The following is a 23227-nucleotide window of genomic DNA, read 5'->3' on the forward strand; positions in this document are numbered from 1 at the left end:
AGATAATGCAATGTCAACCCTGTCTCCTGGGGCTTGTTGGAGCAGGCGCATTCAGGATCATACTGAAAACCTGAGTCCATGCTTCGGGCACACAGAGAGAGAAACCCAGCATAAACAACAGATGGATGGCACCACCTCATAAACTACTCACCCACCATTGGGCATTTCCTGACCCATCCGTTGAAGAGTTTGCAGTTCCCACATTGGCCTCAAGTCACTTGAAAACCACAGTAATTGAGGGGAAGCATGTCATCCTCAATCCCAACATACTGTTTAGACAGAAGAATTTGCATAGACAGTTCCAATTATATAAACACAGTAGTATACCATAGTAAATATTTGCTGGGCAATAAACAAGCAAGATACTTAATGGACAGTTCAGATAGACATAACATTATGTTTCCCTGCAATGAAGCACTGAACTCTCTACTCAGCAGCTCTTACGATCACTGTCACAAGTGCTGTGCAGATCATTTTGTATTGTGGTCTGATTACAGTATATTCTCTACTAATTAGCAAGTTCAGGGTTGAGACCCCAGTAACTAACATTGAAAGAGTTTGCATATGGCTTGTTGATAAAGGCAGGGCTATTATTCTTTTGTTTGTATCGAACTGCAATATGCAGGTTCTGTCACCTGAAATGGCCCTTTGCTGATTTGATGGGTCATTTATATGTAGACTCCATGCAAACTATTGTAAGAATGCTGGGCAAAAGTATAAACTAACTGGCTGATTTGCTCAGTAACCTGGAGAATCAATTGCTGTTTCCTTGGAGACTGGTGATTTTTCTAAATTGTTTACAATTTCATATGCAAACTGCTTTTTAAAAAAGATTCAAAATCTATAGCAATATTTTTTTAGGAGGTCAAATCACAAAATGGATGAAGCATAGGAAAAAAAACATTTGTCCCATCAAGTCTTTGCAGTTAAAGACTGGTCCAACTAGTTCTATTCCTCTGCTCTCTTACATTGCCATAACCTTTCTCTTCAGGTACATGCCCAGCTTCTCAGTAAAATATTAATGGAACAAATGTTAGAAATACGACATTCAGGTGAAACGTCTGTTATGTTTGTATTAAATGGTCGGTGCAGTCTTGAACGGCTGAATGGCCCACCATTCATAAAGAGATATACAACTCATACAGGCAGATGGGATTAATTTACCGTAGATTCCGGACTACAGAGCGCACCTGATTAAAAGCCGCTGGCTCTAATTTTAGAAATAAAATCAATTTTTTAATTGTAAAGGCCGCACCGGATTTTAGGCTGCACCGGATTTTCAGCCGCAGGTGTCCCACGTTGTAATATGAGATATTTACACAGAAAGATATTACACGTGAGGATTTTTTAACTTTTAATTAAATCCATATGGTAACAAAAACAAATACATATTGCAAATGCTTTTTTTCGAACCGTGCCCGTAACGCGGCTACTTTTAAATATACGTTGCGTATACTTCTTTACTGAACAACATTCCAATATCTCCTAACGACTGGTAAAAAATATATATACTGCAGCCTACCAGGAAAAGTTATTGATCGCCTTTAACTTAAAAGCAGCGTTCGCTCAGATCCAATGCCGCTCGCGTAATGCACTCCCCCCCTCCTTTCCGTTTATCGCAAACGGCATTTTTCCCACAAGACACCGCGAAACCGGGTGTGACGTCATAGCATCCCGCGATGTAGTACAGAAAACAAATATAGTTAAAACTCTTCTAACTTTAACTAGAAAATGAATTACTAAGCGAAAATATTATAAACTAAGTAACTGCCATAACTGCTTCGAGTGTTTTCCATGTTGATGAGGGTGAGTACAAATGACTGATTTACAATAATTTAATTGTGAAAGTGCGCTTGATTTATCGTACAATTTCATTGGACCTCTGTGAACTACTCATCAATTTTATTGGTCTACTGTTATGAGGCAAAATGTTTACGAGGCGGCATGAAAAAAATCATGTATTAGCCGCTCTGGATTAAAGGCCGCAAAGTTCAAAGCTGTTCAAAATGTGGGAAAAAAGTAGCGGCTTAAAATCCGGAATCTACGGTAAATTGGCATCAAATATTGTGGGCTGAAGGGCCTGATTATCTGCTGAATTGCTCTATGTTCATTTTGTTGACTGTAGGTTTGCAGCTTCTATTGGATATTGTACTTTCAAATGGGATACAGTCTTGGCCACTGGTTGTCCTTGTAACTTTTCAATCCAGAGTAATTTGAAACAGGTTTACTCTTTCCTGTAATAGTAAAATCTGAGCTATAACTACAGTTTCCCAGATTTATTCTGTGGTCTGTGCACTGCTCATGTAAACCAGAGCAATATGAGAATATCTGGATTACAGGAGGAAATCAGCCCAGTTTCTGCTCATGTTTTCTACAAATCAAACACCAGTTCTTGTTTTTGCACATTCTTGTAAGCCATGAATGTGGTAGACGTTGTGTCTGTGGGTTTTAGGTTATTAGATCATTCAATATAAAGAATCAGCGCCGGACTTCAAGGCAAATAGTCCTGGGTTCAACTCTGGCTGGCACACTTTCCATGCGTGCCAAGTTGAGTGTGGAGCAAGCAACCCAGCCTCGTTTAAGAAGAAGACAGGCAAAAGCTAAGGAAACAGCAAAAGTACTTCCTGATGTGCCACAAGGGATGAAAAGGAACAATAACAATGACAATGCAAACAAGCATGTACTGTATGCCCAAATCTGGATCATGTGTGATTTGGTATTCCCAGCAGTAGAGATGCCTGGAAGGAAATTACGTTGAATTAACTGTGGTGTTTTGCAACAGTACATCCTGTTCATATATGTCCTGCTGCTGAAAGTGTGCAGGTGATGTTTGGTTGCATAGATGTCGCAATTAGTGAATGTTACAGCATGCTTCAAATTTAATTCCTGTAGACCGTTTTGACGTCATGAGATGAGTTGCTTGCATCAAAGTCAGCTTTATGCCCAGCTATCATCTAGATTGAGGGTTCCCAACCTTTTTATGCAATGGACCAATGCCATTAAGGGATTTGTGAACCTCATTTCGGGAACCCCTGATCTCAATGTTTCAGTCAGCTTTATTTCAGTGGTTTCCCAGATATTTAGGTTTTTCAACAGGAGCTTTTGAAGGTCTGGGTATTTGGGGTGGATGTGATGGTAGTTGAAATGGGCAAACAATGAGCTGGTGAGCATAGGGATGATATAGAGTTTTATTTGCTCTTTGTAATTTGTGAAAAGGTTTGGAATTTGGTTCAATTACAGAGGTTGAGGTTCATGAGAAGATAGTGATTATTTTATATCTGCTTTCCTTTTAAAAGACACATTGGCTTGCAGAATTGGTGCCAACACTTTTGCTTCACCATTTTATAATAGTGATCCAGGCATAGTGGTTCCACTAAATCCTGATGTTGACAATTGGACAGCTATTAGTGCCTCATACATTACGCATATTGGCAAGTGTTGTTGAATAGTGAATTGAAGTTGTTATCACTCCAACCAGGCATATTGGAAGTTTTGCAGAAATATTTATAGATTGGGAGGACTATCAACAGCTTGCGCTTGTGGACCAGAGAGGAAAAATGTCAGTTGATTAGATGCCTTTATGGGAAGCTAGGCTACTGCACTTTCCCACATACCATATTTCTCTACTCAAATATGGTATATAACATATTTTGTTCCAGCAGAACTCATGGAATGAAATTAGATTATGTATTGCAACAGTCCTGAAGAAGAGTCTCGGCCTGAAACGTCATTCCATAGATACTGCCTGACCTACTGAGTACCTCCAGCATTTTGTGTGTGTTGCTTTGGATTTCTGGCATTTGCATATTTTTCATGTTCCAGATTGTGTATGCGTGGCTTTGAAAAAGATGGCTAGCAGAATGATACAGTATGCTTATTAGAAAGGGCTTTGCTGTAGACCTGAATGAAACCCATATTTTCAAACTAAACCATTGGTTGCAATGAAGCCATTTTTGGTTGCTTGACTGCATACTCTGAAGTATTAAGCTTGAAATCATCACGACATGTGAAATCAAAAAGGCAGCAAAAGATTTAATTTTATTAGGGTTTAAGTTTCAGGGTGATTGAACAGCAGATATAAAATCGGAAACAATTGCTTACCTTGTATATTCTAAACATGGCACACAGAAAATCCCCCCTGTTCATTTGCATGCACCATGGTCCCCAGGAGATCTTTCGATGTGCGGTTTCAGGAGGTTATTTGTGTAATAAATTTGACCAAGTACCCTGCTAGCATTTACCAGAAAGACCAGAGTCGTTATCTGGATCTTCGAAAGCTCTTTGTGATTTACATATTTTAAAAGAACATTTTCAACTTGAACGTGTGTACAATTAATGCCTTTATTAAGTTCCATACATTAGTGTAGCACCTAACAGACTCTGTGAAGAGGTATTAATGCTGGATGTTTTCTCTTTGGGTACAAGTTATTGTTTGTATGTCACTCAGTCAGTATATGTTACCAACACACACAAATGCTGGTGGAACACAGCAGGCCAGGCAGCGTGTATAGGAAGAAGCACTGTCGACGTTTCGGGCCGAAACCCTTCGTCAGGACTAACTGATAGGAAAGATAGTAAGAGATTTGAAAGTAAGAGGGGGAAGGGGAAATGCGAAATAATAGGAGAAGACCGGAGGGGGTGGGGTGAAGCTGAGAGCTGGAAAGGTGATTGGCAAAAGGGATACAGGAGGGGAAAACTAAATATATCAGGGATGGGGTAAGAAGGGGAGGGGAGATTGCCCTCCTGGCACTTATCCTTGTAAGCGGAACAAGTGCTACACCTGCCCTTACACTTCCTCCCTCACCACCATTCAGAGCCCCAGACAGTCCTTCCAGGTGAGGCGACACTTCACCTGTGACTTGGCTGGTGTGATATACTGCGTCCAGTGCTCCTGGTGCGGCCTTTTATATATTGGTGAGACCCGACGCGTACTGGGAGACTGTTTCACTGAACACCTACGCTCTGTCCGCCAGAGAAAGCAGGATCTCCCGGTGGCCACACATTTTAATTCCACGACCCATTCCCATTCTGATATGTCTATCCATGGCCTCCTCTACTGTCAAGATGAAGCCACACTCAGGTTGGAGGAACAACACCTTATATATTGTCTGGGTAGCCTCCAACCTGATGGCATGAACATTGACTTCTCTAACTTCCATTAATGCCCCCCCCCACCCCTTCTTACCCCATCCCTGATATATTTAGTTCCCCCCCTCTTTTTTTCTCTCTCTCTGCCCATCACTCTGCCTGTTCTCCATCTCCCTCTGGTGCTCCCCTCCCCCTTTCTCCTGAGGCCTCCCGTCCCATGATCCTTTCCCTTCTCCAGCTCTGTATCCCTTTTGCCAATCACCTTTCCAGCAGTGTGTGTTGCTTGAATTTCCAGCATCTGCAGATTTCCTCGAGCTTGCAGTATATGTTACCAGACTGTTTGTCCCCAAAGCTATGTCACAGTTTGTATGAATGAGGAACGAGATGCAATTTGTTTCAATTAATTTTTTTCTAATTATGTGAATGCAGGCCTATCCTCAGATGACAGTTCTGCTATCTCAAGTGTCACTATGGTGAACCTTCATGAAATTCAAAGTCAAGCTTGTTATATGCACAGGAGCAATGAAAAGCTTATTTGCCAACACATCTCAGCTACTTTTTCACTTATGATTTTTATATTCTACATTTTCGCCTGTTCTTTCTTATAATTTTGTGTTGGGGGGGGTTGTTGAGAGTCAATGTTCTTTTTGTGTTTTGTTAGTTTTTTGAGCGGGGCGTGCCGTTTCTCTTTGACTGACTGGTGTTGCAGGAAAGATACTGGCATGGATGGAGGAATGGCTAACAGGCAGGAGGCATGAGTGGGAATTTTCTGGTTGGCTGCCAGTGACTAGTGGTGTTCCTGAGGGGTCAGTATTGGGACCTCTATTTTTTTTTTACATTGTTTGGCAATGATTTAGATAATGGAATTGATGGCTTTGTGGCAAAGTTTGCAGATGATACGAACATAGGTGGAGGGATAGGTAGTGCTGAGGATGCAATGTGATTGCAGAAGGACTTGGGCAAATTGGAAGAATGGGAAAATATGGCAGACGGAATACAGTGTTGGAGCATTATGATAATGCATTTTGGTAAACGGAGCAAAAATGCAGACTATTATCTAAATGGGGGAAATTCAAACGTCAAATGTGCAGAGGGACTTGGGAGTCCTCATATCAGATTCCCAGAAGGTTAATTTACAGGTTGAGTCTATATAAAGAAGGCAAATGCAATGTTGGCATTAATTTCATGGGGGTTAGAATATAAAAGCAAAGAGATAATGCTGAGGCTTTATAAGACACTAGCCACACTTGGAGTATTGTCAACAGTTTTGGGCCCCATATCTCAGAAAAGATGTGTTGTCATTGGGGAGTGTCCAGAGGAAGTTCATGAGCATGATTCCAGGAATGAGGGGGTTAACATCTGAGGAGCATTTGGCAGCTTAGGGCCTGTACTCACTGGAATTTAGAAGAATGTGGGGGGGGGGGGTTCTCATTGAAACGTTCTGAATGTTGAAAGGACTAGATGATGTGGAGAGGATGTTTCCTATGGTGGGGGTATCCAAAGCTAGAGGGCACAGCCTCAAAACTGAGGGGTGACTTTTTAGGGCAGAGGTAAGGAGCAATTTTTTTTTTAGCAATAGAGTAGTGAATATATGGAATGGTGTGCCACAGACTGCGGTGGAGGCCAAGTCCGTGTGTATATTTAAAGCAGAGGTTTATAGTTTCCTGATTGGGCAGTGTGTCAAAGGATGTGGCCAGAAGGCAGGTGTATAGGGTTGAGTACGATCCAGGATTGGCCATGACGGAATGGCGGAATAGACTCAGTGGGCTGAATGGCCTGGTTCTGCTTCTGTGTCTCGTGGACTTTCCATGGTTTCCTTTGTTTCGTGGCTATCTGGAGAAGATGAATCTCAGAGCTGTATGCCACATTCAATGAACTTTTGAACATAGCTAAATATAAGCAGCATTCACAAGAAAAAAAACAAATTATTCATAACTTTTACAGGAAAACATAATTAGAACAATAAAAATGCATTCCATTTAGTGCAAAATGGTCAAGGTGGTCGTGTTACTAAATTGTAGTGATTCAAATAATGGTTATTTCCAGCATCTGCAGGATCTCTTTTGATTATAATTGGGATTTTACTGGTTGTTTACCTCTATTGCAAGTATTTCACAACAAGAGACATCTCAAGATTATTTGCAGTCAATTTAAGTGTTTTTGAAATTTATTTACTGTTGCAGTTTGATACACTGCAACCAATTTGCAAGAAGCAAGCTCCCACAACACAGATGCAATAATAACAACATTATCTGTTGATTTTAACTAATGCTACCATATGTACTCCCGAATCTTTGGAGTAACGGGTGTTACTGCACTTCAGAGAAGCTAGCAATGAGTGAGAGATAAATATTGGCAGACTGTTTTGGTGAATAGGATAGGTTTCGTAGTTGCCTGATCCAGTGCTCTCCTTCATCGGCACGTGTGTATTTTTTTGGATATGGAAGTGATGAAAGCAGTATACAAAAAAAAAATGCTGGAGGAACTCTGTAGACCAGGCAGCATCTATGGAAAAGAGTAAACAGTCACATTTTGGGCCAAAACCCTTCATCTGAAGTGATGAGGCTTTTTTGTTCTGCCTGTATTGGAGATGGAATGACTCAGTCCATTTCAGTAACCATGTGAGTTCCATGACATAATTACAATTGAGCATAGCTAACAGAACTATTAGTGTCCAGCTGAGATAGCAAATTGTCTGAGGAGTCAGTACAGCAGATTTTAAATTACTTTTCTTTAAATGTGTTTAAATTTCTTTTAATTATGTCTTGTTCATTTTTATTCCTTCATGTCTCCTTCAGTAGGTAATTGTAAAGAGTGACTGATTGGCTTTTGAATTTTGTCCCTTTAAGGTGTTAATAGGTACTGCTGCTCTTCAACTGTTTGTGTGACCAATAATAGGTGTTTAGCTGTAAAATTGATGACATTAATTGAGAAATTTATTTAGATGCAATGGACCTTTTAAGTTGTCATCCAGCCCAAACCCATGGAACTTTAAAAAGTCAATGTTTTTGGGTAGATTTTGAGAGACACTGGAAATCCAGTGTTTATTGCCAATTGAAAAACACCACCTTTTTGAGGACAACACCACATTGCTGTTGTCCTCAATATGCACGTGGTCCTATTAGCCTACTGGGCAGCAGCAGTTCCAGGACTTGCAACACTACATGTTGTTTCTGGGCTTATGTAACTGAGTAGGAAATGTTCAGACGATGTTCCCATACATCTAAAGTTCTTGTCCTCGGTGGTAGGGGTCACAAGTTGGGAGTTGCTGGAAGGTTAGCTCAGGAAAGTAACAGCAGTGCATTTTGTAATTTGCAATTTGCAGACACTGATCTACTAATGGGTGAATGAATAAATGGGTACTAGTTATGGGAGTTGCTTCCTCTGATCGGAGTGTTTTTGGAACTCAGTTCAAGTTTGTCAGCTGACTACATGTATACAACCAAATGAAACGGCATTCTTCCAGGCCATGGTTCACCCACAAAACATGTATCGCACACAGCACGTAAAACAAATTATTACCACAAATAGGCTAATAAAATAAGATTCAAAGTGCATGTAGTGCATAGCACAGGTAAACAGTAAACAGCTTGCTGTCCTCAGTGGTGGCAGGGTATGCATTAGTCTCACAGTCTGAGAAGAGCTGTTTCCAGTTTGGCAGTCCTAGTCCTAATGTTCCTTTACCTCCTTCTTGATGGTAGTCAATCAACGAAATTGTAATTATGGGTGGTAGGGGTCCTCAAAAATGTTTCGGGCCCTTCATGTGCAATGCTTCTGGTAAATGGCACAAATGGGGGGGGGGGCAGTTTTACTATCCTCTGTTGGATCTTGCAGTCCCTCAGGCAACTGGCAGGTATTCCATCATATTTTGCTCTGCAGAGATACTTTCAGATATCAGAAGATAAGTCAAACTGAAGGGTTACCCAATCTCTGACCAACTCTTGAAACCGCAGTATTTTCCACTGGTCCAATTGAATTTCTGGACAATGCTGCTATCTATGATGTTGATGGTGTGAGTTTCAGTGCCACTGGGCTGGCCAGTGGTGTTGTGGCAGCAGCAATATCTGTGTGGAAAAAAGGAAAAACATCCCAATGGTTATAGAGTCGTGACTAGCAGAAAAGAAGATGGCTGTGGCTGATGGAGTTCAATCACCACACTATCTATAGGGTGCCATGAATCGACGAGGATATGACAGCAGTGACAATGCCATTGAACATCAAAGATTGGTGTTGAAACATTTCCTTGCCATAACGATGTCTAAGTCATGCTACAGGTAAGCATGGACTGTTTCAATGTCCGAGGAGTTACAAATGGAATTGAATGTTATATGCTTGTCAACAAATGTCCCTACTTTTGATTTAGTGATGGAAGGAAGGTCATTGATGAAGCAGCTGAAGATGGCTGGACCTAGGACGCGATGGCTGGGGTGATTGAACTCCATCAGTCATAGCCATTTTCCTTTTTACTAGTTACAACACTGTAACCGTTGGGATGTTTTTCCTTTATTGATTAACTTCAATTTTACAAGGGTCCCTAGATACCTCATTCAGTCAAATGTTGCCTTGATGTCAAAGGTATTCATTTTCACTGAGTTAACATCTCATTTAACCAGATACTCACTGCCATCCTCAGATAATACACGTTGCTTATGACTCTTCCTACTATTATACTGCAGTTTAAAAAAACAAATCCCTTAAAGCTATAAAGTTTTTGTTAGGTAACACTAATACAGATAATAGAATTGAGATTCTGTCCAAACAATCTGCTGGAGGAACTGAGCAGATCAAGTAACATCTAAGGGAGGAAAGGAATTGTTAACCCTTAGGTCAAAGCCATGCATCAGAACTGGAACAGGGATTCAGTCCGAAATATCAAAAATTCCTTTGCTCCCACAGATGCTGCTTGACTGGCTGATTTCCAGTCTGATTTTTGACTGATCGTTTGTCCTCCAGATTGCAGCATTTGCAGTATCTTATGTTTCCTCTGTCCAGACAAGATCTGATAAAATGTGAAATGAGCTTCTATCAGTTTCCTAAAAGTAACTGAGCTGGGAAATGTTATTCATTAGTAGAAATCAGAAACACTTCATATATTTTAGTTTTAGCTTTTCAATTTGGTATATTTTCCTCACCTATATGTTGTGCACTTAGAAAGTCATTATCTCAGGAGCAGTTGTTTAATGAGTTTTGAGCCAGTTCGGTACTCAAAAGGTTAAGTGAACTGCAGAAACTCCAATTTTCGCTTGATGTTGTTCTTATTATAGTAAGTTTCTGCCTTGTGAAATGTCTTCCCATCTCCTTCCACTTTCTGGGAGAAGGTACAATTTATTAAAGCTGGTGTCAAGAAACAGGATTGAAAGAAAGCTGGTGACTTTATTTTGCATATTGCTTACTATGATTTGAATAGGTGTTTATATATTAGTTTTCTTGAGTATTAAAGTTAACTGCAGCTGTAAACTGAGATATGCGGGACTATGTGATGTAGTACTGCTCTGAGTAGGGCCTTTTGTTCAGTGGCTGTGCACTGTAAGTGAACCCAAGCAGGCTTTTGCCATCCTGCTTGAGTCATTATCAGACCATATCTAGTTGCTTGCCAATTTATTTTGTATTATTACTGGAAATTAATTTGAATATTATTGTGGGTCACTGAATTGCAGCTTTATCCTACAGTAGTCGTATCACTTCATATGTATTTATAAAGTGGATGGTTAAAAATTGCAGTTTCACTTGATAGGGTTGCTTGCATCTGGTGAGTTTGTGCTGTTTCCCGTCATATCTTGCAAGGCAGCCAAATTGAGCCGTGATCCAACTATCCCTGAACATTATTGCATATTATAACCTGTGTAGGATTACTCATATTCTCTGCAATTTTGTTTTGATAGGTGGAAATTTAACAGGAAACCATTCCATGAATGTAATGTTATTTTTGTTGATTTACCATGTTATATTTTGTTACAATAATGAGTAAAATAGTGTAGCTAATTTTTTTTCTTCAAATAACCAGGTTAAGGAATGTGCACTACAATAGCTAAGAGATTGATATTGCCAGGCTTCTTGAGGAGGGAAAAGAAATGTACTCTGCTATTCAAAACATGCCTAAAACAAGTTGTTTGTCCGTAACTAATTTTCAGACGTCATTGGATATAACCAAGACCTTCTAGGAAATTCTTCAAAAAATCCACTCCTTTTATGAATTGAAGTGTCTAATTGGATGACAAAGCAGCTGGCTGATTGGAGCAACATCTTCTTACTGCATTCCAATGCGGAACAAATTCAACTTGCAAACCATCGAATAGCTTGAATCTGTCTGATGTAATTTAACTTAGTTACTTACTTAACTTTTATTGTCACCAAACAATTGATACTAGATCATACAATCATCACAGTGATATTTGATTCTGCGCTTCGCGCTCCCTGAAGTACAAATCGAAGTAAGTATAATAAAAATTTAAATTATAAATCATAATTAGAAAATAGAAAAGGGAAAGTAAGGTAGTGCAAGTCAGGTCTGGATATTTGGAAGGTATGGCCCAGATCCGGGTCAGGATCCGTTCAGCAGTCTTAGCGCAGTTGGAAAGAAGCTGTTCCCAAATCTGGCCGTACGAGTCTTCAAGCTCCTGAACCTTCTCCTGGAGGGAAGAGGGACAAAAAGTGTGTTGGCTGGGTGGGTCGTGTCCTTGATTATCCTGGCAGCACTGCTCCGACAGCGTGCGGTGTAAAGTGAGTCCAAGGATGGAAGATTGGTTTGTGTGATGTGCTGGGGTATGTTCACGATCTTCTGCAGCTTCTTCCGGTCTTGGACAGGACAACTTCCATACCAGGTTATGATGCACCCTAGAAGAATGCTTTCTAAGGTGCACCTATAAAAATTAGTGAGGGTTTTAGGGGACAGGCCAAATTTCTTAATCTTTCTCAGGAAGTAAAGGTGCTGGTGGGCCTTCTTGGCAGTGGACTCTGCTTGGTTAGACCAAGTCAGGTCATTTGTGATATTCACTCCGAGGAACTTAAAGCTTTTGACCTGTTCCACCTGCGCACCATCGACGTAGATGGGGTCGTGCGGTCCGCTACTCCTTCTGAAGTCAACAACCAATTCCTTCATCTTGCTGATGTTGAGGGATAGGTTATTGTCTTGGTGATATTGTAAGAATTGAAAGAGTTTTAAAGAAGAGTGGAGAAAAAGAGAAGGGAGCACTAAAAGGAAGATATTGAATGTGGATTACAGGATCTTGTCCAAGGTCATTGCCATTAAAATCAAGCCTATTGAGGGGCAGGTGATCTACCTGGACTGGTGGTTCCCAATCCTTTTTATACCATGGACAAATACCATCAAGCTAGGGGTCCCTGAACCCCAAGTTGGGAATCCTGTGCTGTATCTGGCAAGAAAGTAATTAATAGCCTCTGCTGCTCAGGAATACCATCACCTATGTGTGGGATAGGGTGGTGAATTTTCTGGTCGTCTTATGTCAGTAGAATGTGCTTGAGGAAGGGGTGTGATACAAGTCAGGAATTGAATCTAGCTGATTTTCGCTGTCATCCACTATGCAGTCCAAACTAATGAACGGGAAAGGTTGCCCTTCTCCTTCATTAGTGCGTTGTGTAGAATCCTTTTCCAAGTGCATGGGCATAAAATGAGTGATGATGCCAGATTGTGGGGGCTTTTAGAACAAAAGCCTTACTCAACATGGATGACGTTTTTGCATTCTGCTCAATTCCACAGCATTTGTGCCCTGTTTGAACTGACCTTGGGGGCCAGAGTTACATACTTTCTTTGCATTCTTTGGGAATTAGCCTGATCAATCATCTTTCTTTTCAGCACAGTCTGACTATCCAATGTGCTCAAGTTCTGTCTTGAAGAAGCAAGATTGCACTGAAAAAATTCGGCCAAAGCAGTGAGACAAATTGGAAGCATAGAGGTAGCACTGACTCCTAAAGACAGACAAGAAACCTGTCATCAGGTACAAGGTGCTCTTGCTGTTGCTGTACATGGTGCAGGTGTGGCCCATCACCTGAGCCACTTCTGTTTCATTGGAGGATCCAAGGTGGCGGGTCACAATGCCTCTAGTGTCTGGAAAATGTGGAGAGAAAAAAGCATACCCAGCACTAGTCTAATCATGATGTCCACCTTTGTGTGAAGCTGCAGCATGATATGTACAGAACCCAAGTGTACAATCACCAAGTGTCATTGTGCGCTGCAGCCTTATTGTCAAGCCGTTCAGTTGAACTTTGCCATACTACCATTAAAGAAAAGTTCCTTCAGAAAAACATCTTTGACCACATGTCCATCAGGCAGTGGTTGACATGGAACAGCCTACAGGCTTTGTGGAAGAACTATACAATGGACCTTAAGGGATGACTTCCTAAGCATACTGTCAAAATCATTTGACAGAATGTCTCATCGCCAGAGCTCTCTAAGGTATTGCTTGGCTGGCACTGAGAGGGGCCCTGTTAGATCCTGACTATTTAAACAGAAAACAGTACTAAACAGCTTAGCCCCTCCATAATCCATCTAACCCATCCTTCCTCCAGAGCCCATAACTCTCCATTCTTCTTACAACCATGTACTTATCTGAGAGTTTTACATATCCTCTTTGTATCAGTCTCTACCACCACCACCAGCAGTGCACTCCAGGCAACCACCACTTTCAATGTAAAAAAATAAAGTTCCTCTCACAACTTCCCTAAACTTTCCTCCATTCATCTTGAATATGTGTTCTCTGGTATTTGCCATTGCAGTTCTGTCCAATCAGTTGTGCCCCTTATAATCTTATACACCTCTATCAACTCACCACTCATCCTCTGTCACTCCAAGGGGAAAAGCTCTAGCTCACTCCCATGTTTCCATGTAAGATATGTCCTCTAATCCAGGCAACATCTTGCTAAATCTCCTCTACACCATTTCAAAGCTTCCTGCTCTGACCAGAATTTTATAGTGCTGCAACGTCACCTTGCGGCTCTTAAACTCAATCCTGCCGAATAATTAAGGTATACCATATGCCTTCTTGATCACCCTATCAATTTGCTCAACAACCTTAAAGACCCCCAAGATCCCTCTGTTCCTCCAGACTGCTAAGAATCCTGCCATGAATGGAACGCTTCGAAACCATCAGCACCCTAGAGACTGCACACCCAGAGGCTGCCTTCATCGTCACCGGCGACTTTAATAGTGCGTCACTATCTGAAGTCTCTCCAAAGTTTTGTTAACGCATCCAGATGAGCACATGGGGAGATAGCATACTTGACCACTGCTACTCTCCCTTCTGCAATGCTTAGAAAGCAGTTCTCCACCTGCCCTTTGGAAAGTAGGGTCACTCCTCCATCTTGCTTCTGCCGATGTACAGGCAGAAGCTGAAACAAGAGGTGGCCATAGTTAAAACTCGGTTGCTCAGATTTCCAGCACCTGCAGATTTTCTCTTGTTCATAGTTAAAACTGTCCACTGTTGGTCCGACCATTCGGTCTCCATGCTACAGGACTGCTTTAATGACATCAATTGGAATGTCTTTCATGATGGGGATGTCTCAGAGTTCACAGATGGAGTCACAAGCTTCATCCAAAACTGCATCGAGGATGTTGTCCCCCAGAAGTTGGTCAGGGTCTAACCAGACACCCTGGATCTGTGCAGGCGGCACTTACCGTGTGAGACAGAGCTTTCATTACCGGGAATTAGCAAGAGCTCAAGAAATGCAACAATGATCTGCGCAAGGTCATCAAGGCAGCAAAACGACAGTACAGGGACAAGATCCAGACGCAACTCTCCACCAACCACACACACAGCTTTTGACATCATTGCAGACTTCAAAGCTAAGTGCAGTGGTGCTGCCAACGTTGCTGCCTCGCTCCCAGATGAGCTAAATCTTTTTTACGCTCTGTTCGATGTCACCAACACTGAGCCCCCGAGGAGAGCCGCTGTAGCAACCTGCACCTTGGTCTTCTCTTGAGGCTGAAGTACGCAGGTGTTTCCAATGAATGGACAGTGTCAAGGCTGCGGGACCGGATGTCATCCCAGGGCAGGTACTCAGGATGTGCGCGGCACAACTGGCAGGTGTATTTACAGACATTTTTAATCTTTCCCTCTCCCAGTGTAGAGTGCCCTCCTGCTTGTCCCTGTATCTAAAAAGACCAAGGTAACATGTCTGGAACGACTGGTGCCCTGTTGCACACACTTCAATAAGCAAATGCTTTGAGAGGTTGGTCAGGGACTACATCTGCAGCATGCTACCACCCACACTGGATCCCTTACAATTCACCTACCGACACAGCTGATCGACAGATGACGCAATAGCCACAGATCTAAACCCTGCCCTTACACATCTGGAGAAGAAGGATACTTATGTGAGAATGCTGTTCTTGGACCACAGTTCAGCATTCAACACTATAATTCCCTCCAGGCTTGACAAGAATCTCAGAATCCTCAACCTTCACCCTGCCTTGTGCAGCTGGATCCTGGACTTCCTGTCAGATCACCAGCAGGTGGTATGAGTGGGTTCCCTCACCTCTGCCCCTCTGTCTCTCAACACAGATGCCCCTCATGGCTGTGTCCTAAGCCCCCTACTTTGCTTTGTGTATACCCATGACTGTGTCACCACCCTCAGCTCCAATCTGCTAATTAAATTTGGTGATGATACTACATTGATTGGCCTAATCTCAAATAATAACAAGGCAGCCTACAGAGAAGAAGTCATCACCCTGACACAGTGGTGTCAAGAAAACAACCTCTCCCTCAATGTCGCAAAAACAGAGGAGCTGGTTGTAGACTACAGGAGGAATGAAGATGGGCTAACCCCTATTGACATCAGTGGATCTGGGGTTGAGAAGGTGAGCAGCTTTAAGTTCCTTGGCATACTCATTACTTACCAAGGATCCCGTGTGGTCTGTACATACCGGCTGTGTGGTGGGAAAAAGCACAACAGCACCTCTTTTACCTTAGACGGTTGAAGAAGTTTGGTATGGGTCCCCAAATCCCAAGGTCTTTCTACAGGGACACTATTGAGAGCATCCGGACTAGCTGCATCACTACCTGGTATAGGAGCTCTAATCTCAATCGCAGGACTCTGTAGAGTGGTGCAAACAGCCCAGCGTATCTGTGGATGTGACTATTCACATATTGTCACACTATTCAGGACATTTACAGAGACAGGTGTGTAAAAAGGGACCCGAAGGACCTGAGTCACCCCAACCACAAATTGTTCCAGCTGCTGCCATCCGGCAAACGGCATGAAAGCCAGGAACACCAGGCTCCAGGACAGCTTCTTCCACCAGGCTTCTTCCATCAGACTGATTTAATTCATGCTGGTGGAATTGTATTTCTATGTTATATTGACTGTGGTGTTGTACATACTATTTATTGCAAATTACTGTTAATTTTGCATTTAGATTGAGATGTAACAAAGATTTTTACTCGTGTGTGAAGGATATAAGTAATAAAGTCAATCCAATAAACACTGTGCTCTGCCTTCAAGTTTGATCTTTTAAAGTGTGTTGCCTTACACTTCCCTGGATTGAACTTCTCCATCCAAGTCTGCATCCTCTCTATGTCCTGTAACCTACTTCATTTGTTACCTCCAACTTTCATGTCATCTGTAAGTTTACTAACCAGCCCATCCATTCCTCATCCAAGTAATTTATAATAATCACCAAGAGGAGGGGCCCCAGAACAGATCCTGTATAACATTGCTAGTCTCTGGCCTTCATCTACCATCACTCTCTGTCTTATGCGGGCAAGCCAATTCAGAATCCATGCAACCAAGTCTCCCTCCATGTCTTGCAACTTTCTGGACAAGCCTACCATGGGGAACCATAGCAGGAGTCTTGCTAAAATACATATGCACCACATCCACTGCTCTACCTTCATCAATTTGTTTTGTCACCTTAAAAATTCTATTAGATTTGTGAGGCATGACCTATCCTTCATAGAGTCCTGTTGATTGTCTCGAAGAATGTACTACTACAAATGTTCATAAATCCTGTCCCTAAGAATCCTTTCCAATAGTTGATCCACCACTGATGAAAGACTGACTTATTTATAATTCAAATTTTTTTGCCTGTAGGATTTCTTTTATTATTATCCCCTTTATTCCATGCTCCTCAGTTTTATTAATTTTTTAAGGTCAGACATGGTCAAATGCTGTCTAAATATTTTCTACATTGTGATTTTCATCAATCTACTTGCTACTTCAAATATTATTAAATCTAGTCAGACAAATTTACAGCTAGTAAATCTTTGCTAACTCCTTTTTCAAGTATTTCTTCCCAAACCAATTTTACCAAAAGCTTGTGCATTCTGCTGCAGTGTGTGGGCTGTTAGCCATTAGATTATTATACATAATGGTGCTGCTGTGATGGGCAGGAGGCATTTGAGAGATGTGGATCAGGCAGTACATGCATTCTCTATTAGTGTTATCAGACAGCAAGTCAAATATATGGAAATACGCAGCTAATTTTAGCTACATGTTTTTTACTGAGAATTTCCAACATTCCATACTGCTGGAATTGCTTTTAGAGATTTCCTGAAATACTTTTTCCACTTAAGTGCACTCTTGGTGTGTGCAACCCAAAGTTCTATAGGTAAGCTGTGGTAGGAGTTTCTCCTTTTGTTCTGGTTGTACAACTTCTACTTTTTAAAAGAAAAAAGTAGTTTTCTTACTTTTCACTCCATTCCTTGCAATCACTGTTTCTCAGTTTTGCTATTTTATCATCCATATAGTGGGCATCACATTAAATGCTGAGCCCTGGCCTAGTTATATTTGATGGACAGAAATCAATGGATAATTTTAAGAACCTTAGAATTTCACCAGTTCTGTGGTGCACAATGCTGAAAGCACAGTCATTGACATCTAACATCAGGAGATCACTTGAAGTGGTACTAAATGTTTATTCTCGTGTATAAATAAAATTTTTACTGTTTGTGTTGCCCTAACCATTATTGGGTGCTTACTGTAGACTGCAGTACTCTATTTGCAAACCATCATAATAAGATGTTGTTAATAATGAGCAGAATTGCCTATGTTTCAGGTATAAGTGGTATTTGTCTAAGGGTGAAGGGAGAAATCCCTGTCCTTTCTATTGTGCCATTTAATTTTTCATTTAGATCTAATCATGAGTTTTATTTTGATGTCATATCAGACAGCACTTACTACTAAGCACTATCCTTTCAGTCTCACTGTGAATTATCAGTTTAGATTGAGCTTGAAAATGTGGTCTAAACACATTTCCTAATAGGTAAGATGAAGGCAGTTCAAGCTGAGAAGATAAATCTTGACTTGATTTAGTTTCACGTGGTTTAAATTTGTAGAATTTTGTTTTCTGCTCTTGTGCTGCATTCAGGAATGTTGAATGTTTCTGGAATATGCTTGTTACTTTTTTTTAAAGACACTTAATTTCTATTCTGCAGCAAATCACCATTCCAAGGGCAGGTAGCCCAAATGATGTGCGGACATTCACGTTTTACCTCTGCAGTGTTGGAAGGGATAATCCTCAATGCAGTTTTGACTGTATTCAGCAGTACCAATCCCGGTAAGTTAACTCAGTTGCACTTGCAGTTTCTGAGTGGGCGCATTAAAACTTAATTGCACAGAACAGGCATTTTAACCCAAATCTTTTTCTTCAGGCAGTGTTTGCACTTCACGCCAATTGCTCACATTCCTCACTATATCACAAACTCTGCATGAATACTCCAGAGGTTAGAATTGATCACCATGAGCCACCAACTCTGCTATGTGTGCTATTCTGTTGCCCTGCTGCTGCTTCACGCATTTGAATGGAATTCCCTGTTGGAAAGAAGACATTGGGTTTGTGAATATGGTCTTACTGTGGGGAAATCTTGAAGGGATGGGGATGGGCAATGTGGCATTGAAGTGATTTACAATTTAGTAAGAGGAGGTCAAAAATCACATTCTGTTTAATGATCAGGCTTCTTGGCAATGACCCAGGTGCACATTCAGAGCTGGAATTTCAAATACAACCCAGCCTTGAAAGCTGTCCTCAGACCTTCCACCAACCGTCACCTACTGACTCTGTAACGGAAGTAATATGTGATTATTGTCACCTGGAACTTCCCTAGTGAAAACTCAGTTTGTCTTGTTTAGTATGTAGATCCGGTGAAGAATATCAAAGGTGTTATAAAGCACTTCACAGCTTTCTGAGAGAGCAATTGAAGTTGGTGATAATTGATATTTTTATAAAGTCTTAATTTAAGGAAGAATATTGATTGATTTGTACGGGATTACTCTAAGGTCTATGAATTCTGCCACAGAATCTTGGTTTAGTGTCTCATCCAGAGAAGAGTATTTCCTTAATGCAGTAGTCAGATCCATGGCTGGTGTATCAATCTGCAGAATTTTTTGATGGATTTGTGTGATGTGAGTACTGCTAGCTGCCAGCAGTTGTTGTCCATCTCTAATTTTTCTTAAGTAGATTGTGATAGTGAATCAGCAACTTGAACCTTTTTGCATTCATTTTTAGAAGATGTTCTCACAATGATTTTGAAGCCTCAGAGGAGCTTGCTGGGTTTTTTAGGGTTTAAATCTGATTTTACCTGTGGACTAGACTTATGGAAGGCCGGTTTTCTTCTGTAAAGTACACTAATAATCAGGCTGGGTTTTTCAACAATCCAGTGTTTTGCATTACTCAAGCAAACACGAGGAAATCTGCAGATGCTGGAAATTCAAGCAACACACACAAAATGCTGGTGGAACACAGCAGGCCAGGCAGCATCCATAAGGAGAAGCACTGTCAACGTTTCGGGCTGAGACTTGACGAAACATCAACAGCGCTTCTCCTTATAGATGCTGCCTGGTCTGCTGTGATCCACCAGCATTTTGTGTGTGTTGCTTTCGCATTACTCATACATTTTTCAGTTTACTATTTTAACTAAGTGACAATATATATGATGGGGGGAATGATTTAAATTTGAGTCAGTGATCCCTTGCAAAGTGATTGTGCAATGAGGCTATGTAATTTTGAAAGGAAGGGAAGGGAGAAGATGGCATATATAGAAATGCTCATTAGAGAAGGGTATAGCTAAGGTAGCCTCCATTGTCGTGGTGCTCAATATTAAGAAAGCTTTTATGACACAGCGGAGCTTTGTTATCTGATTCCTATTTACTTCTAGCTTTTGGATAAGTTAATGTTTTGCATGCCTCTAGATCCGCATTCCTAGACTGATGCCCATTTCTGTGTGCCAGTGGACCACATTGGACTATTGAAACCAAGAACTCATCTTGGAAATCAAGTATTGAGCTTTGCAATGTTCTAGTTTTCACAAATAAGTTGCCTAGTAGCTTAGTACCACATTATTTCAATATGTTATTGGACAATTTATTTTTGAAAACTAAAATGGTACAAAACTCGACCGCTGATTTCCAAGGCAAGTTCTTGGTTTCAGTAGGTCAATATGGTCCTGTTGGTTGCTTTCCCCATTTCTTTAATTTCACTTAATATCATCTTCCCTGTCTCGGTTTAGAAACAGCCGAGTCTTTGGCATCTTATTTTCACTTACTAATTCAAGGGATTTGTATGTCACTGGTAATGTCACTATTTAATGTGCATGTTTAATTGACCCTGAACCTCAGGCAGTTAAGAGTTCGTGGCATTGAGTGGGCCTGCAGTTGCACACAGACCAAACTAGGTAATTGTAGCAAATATTAGTGGATCAAGTGTTTTACAATAATCTAATATTTTCAGAAGTACCATTCTCTAATTTCTAAAATATACTTAATTGCTTGAATTTTAAATTCTGTAAGAGTTATGTTAACTGCGTACTCATTGCCCAGGTAAAGGCATTGTTGGAGTAAAATCCCCAAAAAAATTATTCTACAATTGCGCAAGTGGTTATTCTTGTGAAATCTGGTAAAGCTTGATTCACCTACTACACGGCTAGTCCTAACGTTTCACTGTATTTTGGCTCTGAGCAAATTCATTGCACTTGGAGATGAGTCTTGTTTCTTCTGTTCTTCTGGTTCAGGTACTCCACTTCACACACAGGGTTCCAGCAGGCTGTACAATGGCCTGGCAGTTCCCTGACCTGTCGATTATTTTGGTCTCCATCCTGCGTTTGCTTTTTTGCATTTAAAAGTACCCCTGAGTTTATTCTTCATTTATTTCCTGACAGGTCTGGGAACGTGCAGTTGGACTGTCTTGGAGGCATACAGGATAAAATCACTGTTTGTGCAACTGATGACTCATACCAAATGACCAGGGAACGTATGACTCAAGCGGAAGAGGAGACTCGAAGCCGGGGAGCAATAGTTATTAAACCCGGAGGTCCGGTTAGAGGTAGGAATATGCTGGATCTGTCACTAATCCTGTCCACTGCTTTGTTTTGAGCTGAGCAAGTTTTAAGGCTTCTTCATACTATTCTCCCAGTCACATTTCACAGTTCAAGTGGTGGCTACTGGATATTGTTGTTTTCAGACACTCTTCTGAAAGCTATACATAAACAACATCCACCCTTTTGCCACTTCCTGGAGGTGACCATATTCGCTAATTATATTCATTTTACCTGGTATTAAGCTGATTGTATAGGAGGAGGCAAAAATCTTAAATTTAGAGTCTGGGAATTGTGTGAACTTAGAATAATGCAGGTTGTTGGGAAGGCATATGGTTTAGCTTTATTATGTATTTAACCCTCTACCCTGGAAATAAGTGTTTGATGGAACCGTGCAGAAGGAGCTTTATTCTTTTTGAAAACTCAGCTGTTACCAAGCAAAATATTTCATTACCAATAAAAAAACATTTTATTTTAATTGGTGCAATTTATTTTATGTGAAAGCTTATTTTAGTTCCTTGTAACTAGTAGCTGCCACCTAAAGTAAAACATTGTTTATTTGCTTAGATGTAGGCAAATTTTAAGTGAGGGATATATTCAAGTCTCCTGGTCCAAAGCTTAACCATCTCTGTAATACGTTAGTTTATCACTGATTCGTAACAGTCATCACACATGCCTACAATTCGAATATAAATGATTTTCATTGAATGAAGCTCATCTTTTTTTCTGGCTGGTCAGGAGGAAGCCGCAAAGTTCATCATAACAGGATAACAGTTTGCTAGTAATGCTTACTTTGAAATAATACTTACTTTGTAAGCATTTTGCACTAGTAAGTGCAACAATAAAATTTGGCTTAAAGGTGACAGCTAAGAGATTCCCCCTGTAGTGATGAGTCATGCTAGAACCATGCAGTTCTCTAGGAGTAAAGTACTACTATAGGGTAAAGAAGGGAAGTGGCAGCAGGGTTCTGCTGGTATCTGGGACATGTAAGTTGGTGCATTTGCTAAAGCAAAAGGGAGTATGAGCATCATATCTGATGTGAAACCATTTTGTCTTTTAGAGAGAAGTTGGAATTTCCTTTTTCTCTAGCTGTGATGGTGAGATTGGAATTGCTTCCTGCCTTTGAATAACTATTCACATCACTGCTGCATTCTGATTAAAGCTCTAGCTTCACAATTAAAATTCCCACTCTTGTTTTCAAATCTCTGCTGGGACTTTCTCCTGCTTTCCGATTCCAATCTTAAAACCTGAAGAGTCTGTCTTGCCAGTTCGAGCTTTGTGTGTACCCTTTGTTTCGTTATTCAAACTTGGGTGACTCTGCTTCCAGCTGTGAGGTCCTTGAAGATGTTAAACTCATTAAACATCTTTAAACACAAACGTAATTGATTGAGCAATGCAGAAACACTGGACTACTATCTACATGTCATGCTTAATTTGCATTTGTAGATGTTCCACATTAAACCATGTCAGAAAGTAGAATCCCTGCAGATGTTGGATGCGTTATTTTTGTCATATGGGTAATGTGTGGTCAAACAGGGGCAGAGGATCATCCCTGCTCTTGATGGTTGAGTGTATTCTACAATGTGGAAGTGAGCATACTGTTGGGCTTGAAATTCTGCCCTGTGTTCGTTTAGGAAGAGAGACAACCAACACCGGAATATTACAAAACTTGGGTTTATTGCAGAATTCGTAACTGGCACAGCGAATCGACGGAGTCGCTGGAGAAGGCGCGTTCCGACCTCCCCTTACAATCTGCTCTTATTTATATCCCTTTTCCCCCCCCAGCACAACCCCCCCCCCCGCTACATATTAGGTAACATCGGGCACTTGTGTCCATCTTATTGGCCCGATGTCATACACGCACGAGTTACCTGTTT

General features: G+C 41.0%; 1 protein-coding gene across 1 annotated transcript in view; it reads left to right on the forward strand.

Annotated features, from left to right (window-relative positions):
* The window catches only part of ell (elongation factor RNA polymerase II), a 140763-nt gene that overhangs the window by 72741 nt on the left and 44795 nt on the right, over positions 1 to 23227 (forward strand). Inside the window, exons 3-4 of the mRNA XM_073068494.1 lie at positions 18477 to 18598; positions 21195 to 21358. Of these exons, the coding sequence (XP_072924595.1) occupies positions 18477 to 18598; positions 21195 to 21358 (286 nt within the window). The remainder of the gene's footprint in view (positions 1 to 18476; positions 18599 to 21194; positions 21359 to 23227) is intronic.

Source organism: Hemitrygon akajei, chromosome 16 (genome assembly GCF_048418815.1).
Source record: "Hemitrygon akajei chromosome 16, sHemAka1.3, whole genome shotgun sequence".
Taxonomy (NCBI): domain Eukaryota; kingdom Metazoa; phylum Chordata; class Chondrichthyes; order Myliobatiformes; family Dasyatidae; genus Hemitrygon; species Hemitrygon akajei.